Raw genomic sequence first — 17,810 nt, forward strand, 5'->3', positions numbered from 1 at the left:
ATCACGATAACAGCTGCGTAGATGAACAGACCCTGGAAACAAGTAACTTAAAAATTCATTTATTATTTCCAGCCTTTCTTGCCTTTGTTATACAAAGATATTAAATAACTTAAATACATTCTTACCAGTCATTCAGAATCAGTTTCTATACCTACAAGCTATACACATGAGGTAGAGGAAAATAATTTAGGTTCCCATAAGACATGAAAAGAGGAAAAAGACAAACCTCTGTCAGTATTTATCTCCACAATGGACATTAAGTTTATTTTATTTTTTTTTAAAAAAAAGGCAGCACAAAATAAACCCGAAAGCAGGCAAACCTGTTCATCCCACAAACACTCTCCACTCACTTTCACAATTTTGATTTATTTGAAAACAAAAAGAAAAAAAAACTAAAAAGGTCTGACTTGCATCATAGGTGTCGGATGTCATCCTTGCAGTGTCACTGTACACCTCAGTCTCAAACCGCCAAATCCCACAGTGAAGCGACGCGGCCCGAAACCTTCCGGAAAGAAACCCAGGAAAGCTGGGAATTCGCTAATCCACCTGACATGGGTCATCGTCTAACACAGTGTTTCCCAACACGGTCCTCAGGGACCCACAGACAGTCCATGTTTTTGCTCCCTCCCAGCTCCTAGTAAGGGCCTGGGAGGGTGCAAAAATGTGAACTGTCTGGCAGGGAGTTGGGAGGGAGCAAAAACATGGAGGGTGTTTTGGTACCCGGGGACTGGGTTGGGAAACGCTACACTAACAGGCATCACCCTTCACTCTCCCTGGGTTTAATCCTCGGACTTCTTTCCTTTTCACCTCTTTTCAGGCCGTCCTTCCGACTCTTACACCCATTTATCATTTGACTCATTTGTTAAATTTCTAAAAACACAATTGCTAATACCTCTTTTGCCGTTAATTATTGGAGCTAAATGCCAGATGTTTGATTGACTGTTGTTTTTCTCCAATGTTTGTATTCCAGAACCTTCCTCTGGTTATGCCACAAAGCAGCAGTATTCATAATCCTGGAAAATGCTCGTTTTTTTATACATCTTATCACAGTATGTATGTTCAAATATGAAAGAATTATAGTGATACCGTATTCAAATTTATCCAATCGTGTGGCTCAAGTTTACCTCTGCTAAAACAGTGAATTCACACAAGTCTTTTATTCCACTTCACCCAGGCTGTTGGAGAAAGTCGTTCAACCAAAATCACTGTTTTAGCACAAAGTTTTAATTACGATGCAAAGGAAAGTCAGAGTGTTATGACTGGGAGTCCAGTTAATATCTAACCGCAGGTTTTCCTGTATTCTGACAAAGAAAGGTTACAAAATTGAATTTTGAAAAAGTGACAGTTTGTTACGTCTGGCTTTGTGCTCAAGTGGCAGAAAAACAGAGAATGAGAATCCATTAAATGAGATCAGGTGCAACAAATAATAATCATAAAAAACAAATAAACCCTATGTTCCTTTGCTGATGCCTCCACCCCAAAAATAAGCAAATCCCCCGTTAGGCCTGAAACAAGCCACAGTAACAAACAATGAATATAACAACAGTCTGGACTTTACACTATATACAGTGACACACATGCCCATATTCCCAAAAATAATTTAACTTCTCATTTTTCCTTTTTCCTACAACATAAATGTTTCAAACATAATCCACTTTTTCTTTCCTTTTTAATGACATTCTGTCTTTACCGCACCCATCAGCTAGCCTGGGACTGCCTAGTTCACCAACTGACGAACGCATCGATTCGAATACCAAAAAAAGAATTATAAAAAAAATTAATAATAATAATAAAAATCACTGATGTGAATATTCTGAGTGGCATAAAAGTAATAGTTAACATCTGGACCATTAATTGAGAAAGAGGAGTCGGAGGATTTGTAGCTGTGCTTAAATGCTTACGTGGGGTTTGAGCAAGGATCCTATGAATAGATCCTTGGCTTGAGGGTTGGAGCATCCCAGAATGCAATCGGCGTGATATTGACAAGGACGTCACGATAGGCCGTCTAGTCCAGCAGCCTGCTAACAGCACGGCCTGCCAGCCTGCAAGCCTCATCCTGTTTTCAGCTGCGGTGTGCCAGCACGCCTGCCCGAGCTGTATACATAGCGATTATGGCTTTCATGTAGCGTGCAAAGTTCTATGTATAAATTCTCAACTGCTCCTTAATTGGCTCGTGCCGACTGGCTTGTGGAATCGAGCTCGCAGGCCTGCTAGCCGAAGGTCCGCTCCCGTATCGTCCTGTGCTGGCAGAAGTGACTGGAGCCAAGTGGGCGGAGTAGCGAGAATCGGGCCGCTCAATAGGCCACGAGCCTGTCTGGTCACCTGGATTCGGGACGCATCTCGGCCAATGAAGGCCTACGACATGCGTCGGCCCGGAGAGATTGGCCGATCCGGCGTTAAAGCTACTAGCGTTGCCTTATTTTATTCCCACGCTTCTCCGAGTCAAATGTCTCTCTCCTAATTTCCCCAATAATCACCTGCGAGTTTTATGCATGTGCCTCAATCATGCCTCTTTACCACAGAAGAATAAACCGTAACTATTTACAATGGGGGAAAAAAAGAAATAAATCCACATAATATGTATTTATAAATACAGTTCTTTAAATACTCAGAAAGCTTCCAGGCCTCAGTATGTGAATGGGACTATATTACAATATAGGATCTTTCGCTCAGTAGTTCATTCACACTCGCCTAAGACAACACAAAACGATACTATATATTTGCCTTTTATATAGTTATATATTTTGTTGTACGCTACTATGTACACTGTTTATATATGTTTTTTTTTTTTTTTTTGCAGGACAGAAAAGAGTTTGAAATGTACAGGTACATATGTTATGTGGAACAGGGAGGAAAAGTCCCACACACTGGTACAGTCTGATGACGGCCATCCCAGAATCGTCACGTCGAGCTATCTAACCGAAGACCGACTCAAGAATCACCTGAAGTTACGCAGGTTATCCTTGTTTAATAATCGGGATTAATGTTTATTGACGCATCAAAATGCATTTGTTCCATGTTCGAGGCATCTAAGACATACAGATATACTTCATTTTGCAGTCATGACGTTAACAGGGATGAGTAGATTCCTACTGACGTGTTTCAAAGAACGTTACAGAAGCATTATGGTTAGAAAATCATGACGACGTCAAAACATCTGACTGGCACACATGCATGAGGGATCACTAGTTACAGTAAGTATCCTACTGAACAACCCTTAGAAATGGCAGTGATTTTGCAGTTGCACAAGGCCTGGCAAAGGTTTAAGCAGCAACATTGATTTGAATGTATTGTAATCTATATACTGAACTTCTCTGGCCAAATTCTGTTTTGAGATCCCATTGCATTGCAGTATTGCCTCCTGAAGACAATGATTGTGATCGATCTGGACTTCCCACCTCAGACCCTTCACAAACCACTGTGCCCTCATGACAGATAGCAGGTATGTCAATGCACATTACCAAAAGATCACGCTACCCAACTTCTTTGGAGGAGACATAATGGATGCCTTTAGTTGGAAAAAGGTTCCATTTTTAAGGCTTCGGTTAATCAGACGTACACCATGACATGCCATACCTATGCTAGTGATTGTGTGTCTAAGGTCAATGCTAATTGGTTAGCAGAGAACCAGATTACTAGCTACATGTGACATAGCTTTCAGGTTTTTGCAACTCAGTCTTGTCAATCAAACAGAGCCTGGATAACATAGCTGATCACATAACCAAAATGTTTGGTCTTAATGTCCATGGCCAGTTTGTCTTGATGGCTAGCATTTCGCTCTCTGGTGCTGTGCATGAGTAAGGAGGAAGATGGGACAAGCCCCCCTCGTGTATGCGAAACATACACTCGTCCCACGATTACCAAACTGTCTGAGATGGAACACCATATCAGCAACCGAGTAGCACAGTAGATGATCCATCACTGAGGCTGACAGGAGATATCCTCTTACGTCATACTGGACTTGTGCCGATCATCGTGGCATAGGGAAGCTCGCAAACACGGCAGTTCCTCCCGCCCTCGATTCCTACCTGTATTAGTTGCACCATAACTTAATTAGGCATGGAATCAGAGTGGAAATAGTGGTTTCAGTCATTCCCTGAACGATAAACTGACAAGTTCACTTCAGGCTAAGAAAAGCCTGGCGAGAAGAAGATTAACTGCCCCCCCCTGCACCTTCAAAGCAATGAAGGGAAGTCGGAAAAAAGATTGCCTGGCTTTCTCTCTGTTACACAAACTGCTCTGGACTGATATTCTTTCTTTAGGGAACGCAATACGCCATAGTTCCATAAATTATACCCACAGACACATATAACACACATTTACTGCTTTCCAAAGGGCCTTGTCAAAGTGAATTACACAAAAACATAGCAAAACAAAAAACACGCAAACAGCTCCAAATGTTTGCATGGGTAGTGGTTGTTTTCTTAGATAATTGCTAAATATACTTAAGGCATAATTTAATATATTTACATACATATGCATACACACGGGTATGTTTGAGTGTGTATATGTGCGTGCAGAATACATCATACACCCTGTCATTTTACAGTTCCTCTTAAATTACCAAGAGCACTGTCTGTTTTAGATAAACTCCACTCCCCATCTGCACCTCTGCTATCTGTTCGATTAGCTGGGTTCGATTCTGTTTAAAAACCTAGATAGTCTGTCTAAACCAGATGTCTTCGAGAAGTCCTTTTCCCCTACGGAGACCTCACTCCACCCTTCCTCAACAGTCCACGAGACTTCATTTTTTGCGTGACTCACAGGCACTGAGGAGAAAGGAGTAAGCGTCGCGTGGGGTCCTCTTGCTGCAAGTCAGAGCTTCCCAGCCAAAAACTCTGGAGTTCCGATCCATTTGCTTGACAGTGGACCACCTACCGAGTGAAAAGGGGGAAGCTTGAAGCAACCCAGGGATCATTTAACAAAAGTGCTTTCCTTCTTCCACCAGCTGGTTTCTCGTCAATCCCGAATTTGACGTCAGGGGAGCAGTGGGGTGTGTTTGGCCGTGAGATCCCCTCTCCCGAACCTTTTTATAGCGTGATCCGCCGAGAATCGAGACTCAGAGTTTGGCTGGGGAGTCGAGTGGGCGTGGCCTGGTGAGGAATCAGAGAAGGGGAGTGTCTACCCTTTACAGGTGTAGACCTCCTCCCTCTGCGTGCACTGCTTGCACTCCACGTAACAGCACCAGCGAACCTGGCACTGGCAGGGCCGCGTCACCACCCGGCTCTGGGTGTTGTGGCCCCGCCCGCAGCAGATGGCGTCGCAGTTTTTGTCCTTGTAGCATTTGCGGGCTGACGTCCCTGGTGAGTACTTGCTGGGGCGGCAGAAGCTGGGGGAGTCCTCGATGTGGTAGAGATCCATGGTGCGAGGGATGGGGTCGCTGGGGCCCGGCAAGGGCTGCAGCCCCCGAGGATGTCCGATGTCACCCTCCCCCGTGGCCTCGTTGGACGGGCTGACCACCTTGACGGAGGCCTCGTAACGCTGCTTCAGCTGCTTGCCGATCTCGTGGAAGGGTAAGAGCTGTCTCCAGCATGTCTGTACCGTGCAGGAGCCCGACACTCCGTGGCACTTGCAGGTGGTCTCGACCCCGGCCCTGATCACCTGGGGGGGGCACAGATGAATCACATGGTCACCACACTCATTATCTCACTAACACCCTGATACTTAACGGTTCGATTTATCTGTTTAGTCAAAGAGACTCTCTCTCTCTTTTTGGGAAATCAGGGTTAGCCAGTCCCTGAAACAATAGGGGATTAGGGGCCTCACTCAAGGGCCCAATGGTCAAATCATCCAGCCCACCATGGGATTTGAACCAGAAACCATCCGATCATGAGCATGGATGGAGTACTGCAACCCGATGAGCCGCACGACGCTGCCAAACAGCCGACCCGACGTCATCTAATCACAGTGTGCATGTTCAAATATGACAAAGTTATAGTGATACCACTGTCAAATTTAACCAGTCGAAAGAAAAAGATGAAAGGACACCGTAATAACCAAATCAGTACAACAAAGGGACGCTTTGATAACCAAATCCATTCAAAGTGGGCTTTTTAAAACCAAATCTGCGTTGACATCCATAAATCACAAGAAAGGAGCCATTGGCAGAGCGGCATAATCACTTTATGAATCATAAACATTACTTTTTTTCTGCAGTTTTAAAATTGGCTAATTAACTCATTGACTCGGTGATTTATCGGAGTTCCCCATCGTGATGTATCATTTAAATTTTCCCTTTTTTTCTTCCATTAAAAAAAGATTAAATTTTTCCAACGGCTGCGCTAATGCCAGATGACAGACTATTGCGAAATTTCTTTGAAGATGCCTGGTCAGTCACTCCAAGTACCAATAAGACGTCCCAGGGACATAAAGGCTCTTAATTAAATGTTTGCTCAGGGTAAAAATTTAATAAGCGCTTTAATACTGCAGGCTTTAATTAACAAACCACACAAAAAAAAACCTGGGCAAGAGTTTAAAAAGGCATCATGGTAGAGGAAGACGGGAAGGAATGTGACACTGATATTATTACGATTATCAAGGGTAATAGAGCTTGATTAAACCCAATCATAGCTGTTAGTAATAAGAGGAACACTATATTCTTCAACTGAGCATTTTGAATAAAAGACCCTTTGAGATGGTCTTGGGAAAAAAAAAAACTAGAGGAGCAACGACGAGACAAGTCAAGTAGATAGGGGGCCCCCAGTCCCGGCCGCTGCGCTCTGATTGAAACCACGTGGGTCCATCCTTGACCGTGCGCCAAAATGTGTCACCTGTACTCAAGAATTTGGGGTAGGTTCAGGTGAAGGGCAGGTCTCCAGCAGAGGACAGGGTCCGGGGTCTCAGATCGAACGCGGCCTCCTTTCAAAACCAGGCGGAGAGGTATCGAGGTCCAGCACCATGATGCCATCCTATATCTATTTAGCAAACATTTTTATCCAAAGTGATGTATAATTGAGAAAGCGGGATTGGTTGGCATATGGGGGAGGGGGGGGTCCATGGTTTTGCTCAAGGGCTTGAACCAGCAATCTACTAATCACAAGCACCTGTCCTAACCCGCCGAGCTACGCTCTGCCCCCATCTATCCGCTTCTTCCCTTTAGCCACCGAGTTATGGCCGGGCTGTCTTTCACGCCCACATCTCAGACGGCTTTAACAGGCAACCACCCCGAGTGTGAACTGAAGTAAAACACGTCACATCTTTTCCAGCGAGGGACCGGGTAGCCTTCTGAAGGTGGAGAAGGACATGCATGGAGATAGGTCTGCGCTGGGATCAGCCTGTAGCTGAGTGGTGAAGGAATCAAGCCAGCAAGACCAAGAAAGTCCAAGAGTGAACTTGATGCTGTAGCTTCTGCCTCTTAACCTTAATGAATGAAGTGTCTTGTGGTATAAGTGGTTAATGACACTTCGTAGCGATGCTTAGTAGGCAACCTCTCTTGTCGCTTACCCCCTTTTACTCTCCCTGATACACATATAAGTCAGAGCAAGCATTTTTTTAAATGAAGATCAGCCACAGCCCTAGAGCTGGGGGGGGGGGGGGGGTGGGGGGGGGCTGAGTTAAGGGCTGTGATGAAGAGCCCAGGGACATATGACTATTCTGCTAAGGTTGGGCTCAAACTGGCAAATTTCTGATGACAGGCAGAGTGACAGGCAGAGGCTTAGCCCACTGAGTCAGATGCAGCCCCCAGAGGAGGGGGAGGGAAGCAACTGCTAATCAATAAAATTCAACGCGAAGACTACCACAAGTCTCGCCCAGGGTCATCCATTTGTGATTACATCATGACTCCGAGCAGAGAAGTCTTGCAAGTGAAGGTCGTGCTTGTATCGAATCTGAGCTCAGCCACGGTAAACTTTTAACATAAGAACATTTTTTACAGAAGGGCTTGGATAAGCGAAGACAAATGGAAGAGCATGTGTGTATTGTTGACCTACAGGGAACTGCCTGCATGCGATAACATCTGGGCCGCATTCTACGCAATAATTTACATTCATACTAAAATTAAAATGGCAGGAATATGAGAAAATATGAGTTCGTAGCAGTCAGCGCCAGATTCACAGTTAGATTTAGTTCTTGATGTTTTTGCCCTTAACTATTACTCCTGATGACACGTCCAAGCCACACCCCCCAACCCCCAACCCCCCCAATGAAAAACCGACGGAGGTTGTATGAACGGTGATTTTTTTCATTTTAATCTGAATGAATCAAAGGAAATAAAGGTAGCTGATCATGAGAAAGACCTTGGTGTGTATGTTGATGCTTCCATGTCCCACTCTCGCCAGTGTGGGGACGCAATAAAAAAGGCCAATAGGATGTTGGGGTATATCTCCAGGTGTGTGGAGTTTAAGTCAAGGGAGATAATGCTAAGATTATACAATTCCTTGGTGAGACCTCACCTAGAATATTGTGTGCAGGTTTGGTCACCATATTTTAAAAAGGACATTAGAAAGGGTGCAGCGTAGGGCCACAAAAATGATTCCTGGTCTTAGAGGAATGTCATACGAGGAACGTTTACTTGAGCTAAATCTGTTCAGTCTCAAGCAAAGGAGACTGAGGGAGGACATGATCCAGGTATATAAGATTCTAACAGGTCTGGATGCTGTTCAACCAAATAGTTACTTCAGCATTAGTTTAAATACACGAACTCGTGGCCATAGGTGGAAATTAGCGGGAGAACATTTCAAGCTGGATTTAAGGAAGCACTTTACACAGCGCGTAGTCAGAGTATGGAATAGCCTTCCTGATAATGTAGTGCAAGCTGAATCCTTGGGTTCCTTTAAATCCGAGCTAGATAAGATTTTAACGACTCTGAGCTATTAGTTTAGTTCTCCCCAAGCGAGCTTGATGGGCCGAATGGCCTCCTCTCGTTTGTATAGTTCTTATGTTCTTAAAGAATGACTAACAAGTTTTTTGAATTTCACCGTCAATTTGAAGACAAAATGTAGGCTCTGCATAAATGAATATTAAATCCTTTCAAGAACACTATTAGAAAACAGCTTATTTAAATCTCCAGAGAATTATACCTTTAAAAACAACAGTATGTCTACTACTAGTCGTAATGCTATGTTTGAAAGCAGGCTATTTTAATAAAAGCTTTTAAAGTGAATTACTGCACATGTGCACAGGGCAGAGCAATATACATATATATACACATATATATATATATATGCTGTTTACACAAATTATACACATTGTTTATGAATCAAAGACTATAGATGTTTGTTTGTAGTCAACACATGAACTTCCTCAAAGTTACAACTCCGTGGTTTTAGAAACCCAAGGAGGAAGCGGATTGGACCTTTTCCGATGAGTACATTCTCCAAAAAACCATGGAAGTATCGATCCATTCTGCATACAGCCCCCATAGGCAGGCTGGCCAGCGTGCTTTTTCCTCTGGGCTCTAGGTTTTGAAAATGTCATACTGCCTTTCGATTTAGGTGCAGCAGGGCAGCACAAAGCCATCCACCGCCCAAGCATTTCAAGTGTTAATCTGTAGGTCGTAACAGAAATCATAAAACTCGCACCAAGCACTTTGGGACATATGGTTTCGATTGCCCGTTTCCAAGCGGGCCACCTGTCGCCATGGCAACGAGGCAGGGAGGTGGAGGGCCGGGGTGGGGCTCGCCCTGGATGAGTTAACCTGTCAGCAGTTCACACAGCTGGCCAGGATGCATCCAGCAGCCTAGCAGGGGTTAAATATTTCCTGCCATTGTTCCAGTCTCAAGGGGCACCTGATCTGAACGTCAGAATTTATTTTTTTGTGGCACTCCCAAATGCCCCCTTCCCCCACACCCCCTCCATCCCACAGACTCTCCCATAACAGGTCTGTGTGTAACGCGGTGTCCTAACACTGAATCCCACACTTCCAGAAGTGCACTACTAAGAAAAACAGCACCTCCCCTTACTTGGTAAATAAACTCTACAGAAAGTGTGCAGGAGTGATTTCCAAACATTGATCTCATCCCTTTTTGGGGGGAATTACTTCATTTATTCTGCTCACATGCCTCCAGATATTTTGCACAGGCGAAGGCACAGAACAGCTCTCTTAAAATGCATCGACTTTGAAATGAATGAATAAAAAATTTAAATAGTATAAAAAATATCTATGAATGTGTTGATAATATGATCTCATTATGCTACAAGGCCAAGAATTCTGTCTGTCCTTCACCAAGCTATAGAATAGTCATATTTTAGTTCATCTCCTTGGGGAAATTAAACTTTTCGCCTCTCCCATCATGCTCTGCATGAGACGAATACACAGATAAGAGCAAGATCGGGAGTCCAAGGGTCACCCAGCATCCAGCCTCCCTGGAGAAATAGGGCTTAAGGGCCTTGCTCAAGTGCCCAATGGTGGAATCTCTCTGCCAGCCTTGGGATTTGAACCAGTGACCTTCCACACATGAAGTCCTAATGTGCAGACCCACACACCACCCTGTGTTCAAATGTGTGTTGTGTTTCTAGCAGAGGATCATCTTCCCTTTTCCCTGATTCTGTTATGTCTTAACGATGATGTAATGTATCACAACACACCCATGTGAAGCACATTGGGGAAACTCTGTTGTGTAAGGTGCTATATAAAAATAAATCTAATTGAATTAATTAGGGTGGAGTAGGTCTTCAGTCTGCAGTTTCCTATTGACAAAACCATCTTCCCCCCCAGCCCCAAAGCCTGGCCGCACCATGCCTGGAGCCCCCCCGGGCCGCTCACCCTCATGCCCACGTTGGTGTTCTGCATGTCCACGCGCGCCCGCAGGTCCTTGTATGACCGCTTGCCTAGGAACTCCTTTACAAACTTGTGACTGTACTTGAGGTTGTCCCCGCAGCCGCCCCACTGCCAGGCCTTGCGGTTCTCCAGGTCCGGCGCCTCGTCGCAGGTGCAGCGCTCCATGCGGCCCGCGGAGCAGGCCTTGGCCATGGCGTGAGTCAGGCCCGCCGAAGAGATGGCGTACAGGAAGGCCGTCTCCTTAAAGCCTAGTGTGGGCAGAATGGGGTCAGTCATTGGCCGGTTAGCAACATAGTGTGCAGCCTACCCAGAAGACAATAATATCCTGAGAGCCACGTTGTGGGAGTTTTATTTACACAGAAATGTCCTGAGGACAGAAAGAAACATGATTATAGAGAAGGTGGGTCTAAGCAATTAGAGGCATCTGATTGGTTAGAACCACCTCCTCTACAATCCGATTGGTTATCTCTCTGAGCCAATCATTTCTCATTATGCCTTCGGAACATTTTTGTGCAAGTAAAATTCCCATGAGCTACAATCACCTGCACCCTGATTCCCACACCACAAAGCTTGGGTTCCAGCACCTCTACCTCTTTTTAGCAGGTGAGTGCGATAGCGCCCCTCCAAGGTGCAGTTCCACCTTTCGAAGCGGAACTGGTACTGGCACTCGAGGGCACTCATGCTGATGGCCTCCATGAGGGTCTCGGCCGCGCCAGGGTCCCGGCGGCACATGCGGCGTTGCTTCTTCTCCAGCTTCAGACGGTCGCACAGCTTGTAGTGAGCTTTGCCCAGGCTGTCTTCTGGCTGGGAGCTCAGTGGCAGGAAGGACAGGGGTTCATTACCCGTCAGCCTGGGGGGGGGGGGGGGCGCAGAAGGGCATAACTTCAGAGCTCAGCAAACGGTACAGTTTGCGCAAAGCGCCTACATTTACAAAGGGAAATGTGACGATCACTGTAACAGTTGTAACATGATAAGGAAAGCGCTTTGAGACAATGTAATGTTGTGATAATGCGCTATATAAAAATAAATTTGTTGTTGTTGTTGTTGAAAGACACATTCAACAGAGACAGAGTTCTGCTTAATGAAATGGAGTTACAGTACTATTATCCACGTAGAGCTGCAATGCTGCATAGGACAAGCAGGTAGGGATGATTGGAGGTATGAATGGATGAATGAATGATTGGAGGTGTGAATGAATGAATGAATGAATGATTGGAGGTATGAATGAATGAATGAATGAATGATTGGAGGTGTGAATGAATGAATGAATGATTGGAGGTATGAATGAATGAATGAATGATTGAAGGTATGAATGAATGAATATTCACACAGACTTACATTTAAAAATTAATACTTGTGATAATCTGTTGCAAACAAATAAAAAAAACTCACTGCTTGAAGGGGCCAGATTTGGTTACCAGTAAATGGCAAAGTCAGCAAATGCAATGTGTGCAGTGCTGGAAAACTCTGTACCCCGGGTAAAAGCGTGTGGACTGCTGTGGGTCCTGCTTCTTCTAATCGCAAAAGCTGATGTCTACTTTATGGCCTGAGCAAGTGGGCTTTTTGATACACGAATTGCAGTTTTATTTAAAGGCAGCTTGTCCACTGTTTTGTCAGAATCGCAGCAGTCTGCCTGGGAGGAGCCCTGAAGTGGGGGCACCAAAGACATGCAGGAGCCCTGTGTTGGTTAGAGGCCTAATCGCTCACTCAGCTTCACATGTACGTGTCAAAACCTTTTATTTCTCCGGGGCTGGGTAAAGACAGAGTGCCAGAGAGGATCTTTCCAGGTTCAGCGATGTGGAGCCTTACGATGTAGTAACTATGCACACAACAGTCTCAGCTTGTTCTGCATTGTTTCAGCAACTTTCACTGGCATCTGGAAGGGAAGGCTGTTAAGTTATGGTCCGTATGGATCCCTTCTGAGAACATTACTGTTACTGGAATTCTCCATACCCTGGCTGAGCCATATACTAAATATACCATGACCCTGGATGGATGGATGGATGGATGGATGGATGGATGGATGGAGTTTCAAAGTTAGTTACGTTTAATGTTACTAGATATGGTATTCCTTCATAAATGAGTAGGTCTAGATGAGTCTGTAGCTATGCACCCGAATTCACAATAGCACACATCCCATAAGCATTAATGCAAGTTACCACAAACCTAATCAAAAGTAAATGAAGGTAACAGAAAACATTTGGATCCCCCTAATTAACCCAGACTTATAAATAAAACATAATGTGTTTTCAACAGATAAGCAATTTGCCTACTTTTAATAAGAGCATTTTAGCACGCAAGACAAGGAAGGATTTTGCATATTTCTGTTTAATAGTTGTGCCTAAATTATCAGACAGTGGGGTGTGTGACTACTTGTATTACATCAAAGGCCTGACAGAAGCTTTCAAAATAACTGACAGTTGTACATTCAGTCTCAGAACAAAAGCACGATTACTGCATTCAGATAGATCCAACAAACCATTTTCAAAGCTCACAGACTACAGGAGAATGACAAGTTTGACAACTAAACATAGCAAACAATGTATCCACACATAATCACTAACCAGGATCTTTTTATGAAGGTATGCTCACTGCCAGCTGCTATGGTTAGACGCTTCAGTGCTGTAAGGGTCGCAGAGCGTTTGTTTCATCTTAAATGAGAATGAACTCAACTGGCTCAATAAAAGGCAAAATAAAAATACATAAATAAATGCATAAATAAGCCTTTAATATGTATTTATTTCACAGTACCCAAGTTTTCATTGAAGAACAAATTTCCAAAACGCACTTCCAGTCCTGTTTTCGGGCAGACATCCGTGGATGTAGTGGGTTTAGGAAATTTAATGAAAGGTCTATGTTGCATTACATGAGGACTGAGAGACATTTGGTTTCCATATATGACACATGCAAGGGGAGCCTGACTTTAGGTAACAGACAGTCTCATCTCAAGACCAACAAGAAATGGAGTGAGTTTTGTACATTTGCTTTTCAACTGAAACTTGATTTCACGGTGAATAATATGAATTATTATTCAACTGGAGAAACACTGAATTGAAAGTAAAGTGCATACTGTAAAAGGCACAAGTAACAAAGCACGTCACATATAACGTCATATCGTGATATTATGCTTGTTCCATGTATCAGGTGTTTGCATCCGCGAGATGCTGAGATCCTGTTATTTACTATGTCATCTGTTTGTACCGTCATGTAGGGCAGAGGGAATCTAAAGAGGTGTAAAATAACAGATGTGACCTGCCTTTCTTAGGAATTTTGCCTTCAGGATAGTGATTCAGAAACCCTGCGCTCTTAAGTTTTTGTTTGCCTTTCCGTGATCGTTTGAAAACTCGCCGCTGATTCTCTCAGCGAAAAGCCAGCAAGCTGCGTCTTGACGACCATACTGCTTGCCAAACGGGCTCTATCAGGTGAAGGAACTGGCCCCCGTGCTTGAGAAGGTAGATATATCTACCTACCTACCTACCTATTTACCTACCTATGCATCTCTCCGATCTGTCACTAAACCACTAAACAGTGATGACTGTCTCTCCTGCTCCGTTGCTCAGCGCTTTCCTTACATTGTTTTGACGGTATTTTCATCGGTGATCTAACCTAATGCCGCGTCAATTCAAAAATTACAACAAGAAAATTATTTCTCATTAGAAAGATTTACCCTACATGTTTCTGGGCTGGTACGGAGTTAAATAGGTTTATTTAATCTTTTGTTCTTTTAAAGCCCTTAAGACAATAAGTATTGAGTGTGATTGATTAAGCTCAGTCACACATCTGGCACCTAAATTAGAGCCAGCTGCAAAAAAGGCTTTTAAATGCTCTCCGAGGCTGGGAAGTAATCTTGAACCAACCACCTGACAGAAGCTACAAACTAAATAGTAGGTATATGCTAATAGTAGCTGTGACGCGAATTGCCAGACTCATCTTAGCGTTACTATTACGCACCATCAGTCTAGGCTAAGGTCTCTGCTGTGCAGGACAATGAGTAGCTGAGATAGTTTAATACTGGGCCCGCCTGTGTTTATTTGGTGTCAGTCACTACAGTGATGACCTGGAATGCGATGGTGTCAATGCATTATCACATGCCTCCGGATTACCCGTTTGCCCGGCCTAATCGAGGGCAGCTAAGCACATGCTGCTTAATATCGATCCATCAGTCAGGCTCACAGCTGTTGCCGTACCAAAACAGCCTGAAGTAAAGCGCCTAGCTCAATGGCGGATCAGCCAGCCTCCAGTCCATTGCTTGAGGGATTATGTCGGTTTCAGGTCAAGTGCCCTCATATGCAAACACACACGGGAATCCATCCATGTTCCTGCATGTGAATACAGGCCCTTAATTCAGATAACAATGGAAAACCCAAGCCAAAATAACAGCACTAAACCAAATGGTGCCATTTAATCCGCTGAGGTATCCGGGAATTGGATTGCCGAAGAATTGCTCTGCTTTCACATGCTATTCCAAGACTTCCCATCAGCGTGGCAGGTAATCTGCCGTGTGTGTTGAAAATAGATTTCTACATACTATTGTCCAGTCCTCCAACGGTGAGTCATTAGGTTCCTGGCTTACATGTGACTCCTCATTAACGACGAACCACCTTCTCAGAAGCATCACTGAATCAATGGCTGCTTCGCACAGTACTAAACCCCCCCCCGGTTGTCCGAAACTAACCCAGCAGAAAATGTCACCCCTAACGAGAGTATGCATGACTTCCGTCTCCCTGGAAAAAAAAGGACATTGAGCCAAACCACAGAAGAGTCACCACACTAATCCCTGGCCAGCTCGGACTGACCTATACACAACCGAATATTTTTAGCCTGCAACTAAGAACGGTTTGGATCTGAGGGCCTTTAACGTCTTTAATGGGGCTGAAAGAATCAGACCTGGATGCAGCAAACCTCAAGCCTGGGGGCTGAAGCAACAGCTATTTCTTTATGCAAATCTCCCACCATTTGGATGCAAATATTAATCATTAGTACCCTTGCAATTGAAAGTTAAAGATACTACTTCAAACAACGAACTCTTTAAACTGAAACGCGACACATTCAGGCATGTCTGATTACCTTTCTTCAATAACCAGACATTTGACATGTTTCACCAGTCATACAACGCTCCTGATATTAATGTTTAACATGATGAGGTTGAACTCACTGACAACACAACCGTTTTCTTGGCAATGCCGAATAATGAAAATGCGCGTTGTGTATCCTTAGCTTTCTTCAGACCTTATAAGGTTACCCTGTCTACAGTGTGATGTGTGATTTATATTTATAACACATTATTTATTAAATTTAAAATTTATGAGCTCACTTTTAGTCATTACAATTAAACATCTAGCCAACAGGCATCCTGCAAATGACTTTAAGGACTTTCCAAATTCTTTAGACTTAGGTTACTACGTATAGTTTCTCACAGATTTTAGCCAATGAATAAAACCTTTCCAGGATGAAGTAACACATGACCAGCGGTGGCCTTCCGGGGGGGTGGTGGGGGGGGGCTATTTGTGGGAAACCAACGTAAGACTCATGCAATGTATTCTCCGGTGCCTCACTGCTAAGCCTTTGTCACACTTTCAGCTTCCACAGTTTGAGTACAAATATTGTTCTCTACATATATTGGATTTTTTTTTAATCTGGATAATTAAAATTAGCAACACAAAAAATGACTCTAACACTTTTTTTTCTGAAAGGAACGGTTCATAGAAGTATTTTATTGGAATCCCTCATCAGAAACTCCCACGCCACTGATTTCTTAACATTCTCCTCAACTACTTTATCCCTTTAAATATCTAGGATGACCTTGAAGGGTCATGTGATCATTCGAACGGTTTGCTTCTAGCTGACTGAAACACAACCTCTGCACTGCCTCTCATGCAGGTACACGCAGGCCCCTGTCCACCCAGCCTACTTCATACCACACATTGTTTCCACAGGCATTGCTTGATTATTTCAATGGACCAGCACACCAACCGCTTCTCATCTGCATTGCTCTGAATCAATTCCTATGTGCGGCACACGGGCCTTAAAGCTTCTATAGAATGTTCCGTCTCTTCACTGTTATTTTGTTTTATTGCAACATCAAACATAGGAAAAATATTTCTTGGGCCACTTTTTCATGTTGAGTCATCGGCATTGTGCGTGTGTCTGTGTGTGGGTGGCTGGGTCGGTGGGTTAAGTATATATCACACTGTGGGGACCAAATGTCCCCACAATCTCCCCACATTTATTTTGACCTTGTGGAGTCCATATTCTCAGTCCCCACAAGGGGAAACTCAATTTTGTAAAAATCAGTGAATGCAATCAAAAAACTGAAAACGCTAAAAGTCTTGTATTTGTATGATTACTTATGGTTAAGGTTAGGGTTAGTGTTGCCATTGTTGGATTAGGGTTATGCCCATAGAAATGAATGTAGAGTCTCCTCAAAGACATATAGATACCTAATCTCTCTCTCTTTCTCTGTGTGTGTGTGTGTGTTTGGTTCCCTATGCCAAAAATTTAATACAGCAACAAGTACTTGTTTAAGTACTTGGGCAGGTCAAATAACTCAAACTGAATTACTGAAGGGGCCACCACATGCAGAGACTCGCCTGTTGGAAGAAGGTACCAAAGAACTTTGATTAATGCCCGTCTTCAGGTCCTCGGAAAGGAAGTGAATAAAATGTTTTTAGCCTTAGCATCCAGGATCTTAGCATCCAACCTTTGCCAAAGGATGAGACCTAAAATCACTGTCAGACAAGTTTCTTAATATTTCTGTACCAGATCCAAATCTAAATGAAACAATCCTAGATCACAGTGACTTTTAAGATGTTAGTTTGTAGCGACTGTATTTATTGTCCGGCGGGGGGGGGGGGGGGGGGGATTCCAGTATTTCTGTCACTTAAAATACAGGGAGAGCCTTGAGGACGGAGGGACTCTTAATTGTTACTCTAGAAAAGCAGGACAAGGCTTCCCAACACACATGCCAGTTTGCAGCTGGCCTGGCCAAGTAATCACAGGGCTACTGCAGCAACTGCAGACATCTGCCGTTCTTAGACATGTTATTTGACCAGAATTCCTGGACCACGGTGAGGAAAGTCTGGACTTTATTGTG

The 17,810-nt window shown here is 43.9% G+C and overlaps 1 protein-coding gene across 1 annotated transcript in view; it reads right to left on the bottom strand.

The window, feature by feature from the left end:
• Positions 1–43: 43 nt before the first annotated feature.
• wnt9a (wingless-type MMTV integration site family, member 9A) overlaps positions 44–17,810 on the bottom strand; it is a 36,181-nt gene continuing 18,414 nt past the window's right edge. The window contains 3 exon segments of the mRNA XM_049012046.1: positions 44–5,601; positions 10,703–10,965; positions 11,308–11,567. Coding sequence (XP_048868003.1) covers positions 5,122–5,601; positions 10,703–10,965; positions 11,308–11,567 — 1,003 coding nt within the window. The 3' untranslated portion in view covers positions 44–5,121.

The sequence above is a fragment of the Brienomyrus brachyistius genome, chromosome 4, assembly GCF_023856365.1.
Source record: "Brienomyrus brachyistius isolate T26 chromosome 4, BBRACH_0.4, whole genome shotgun sequence".
Classification (NCBI taxonomy): Eukaryota; Metazoa; Chordata; class Actinopteri; order Osteoglossiformes; family Mormyridae; genus Brienomyrus; species Brienomyrus brachyistius.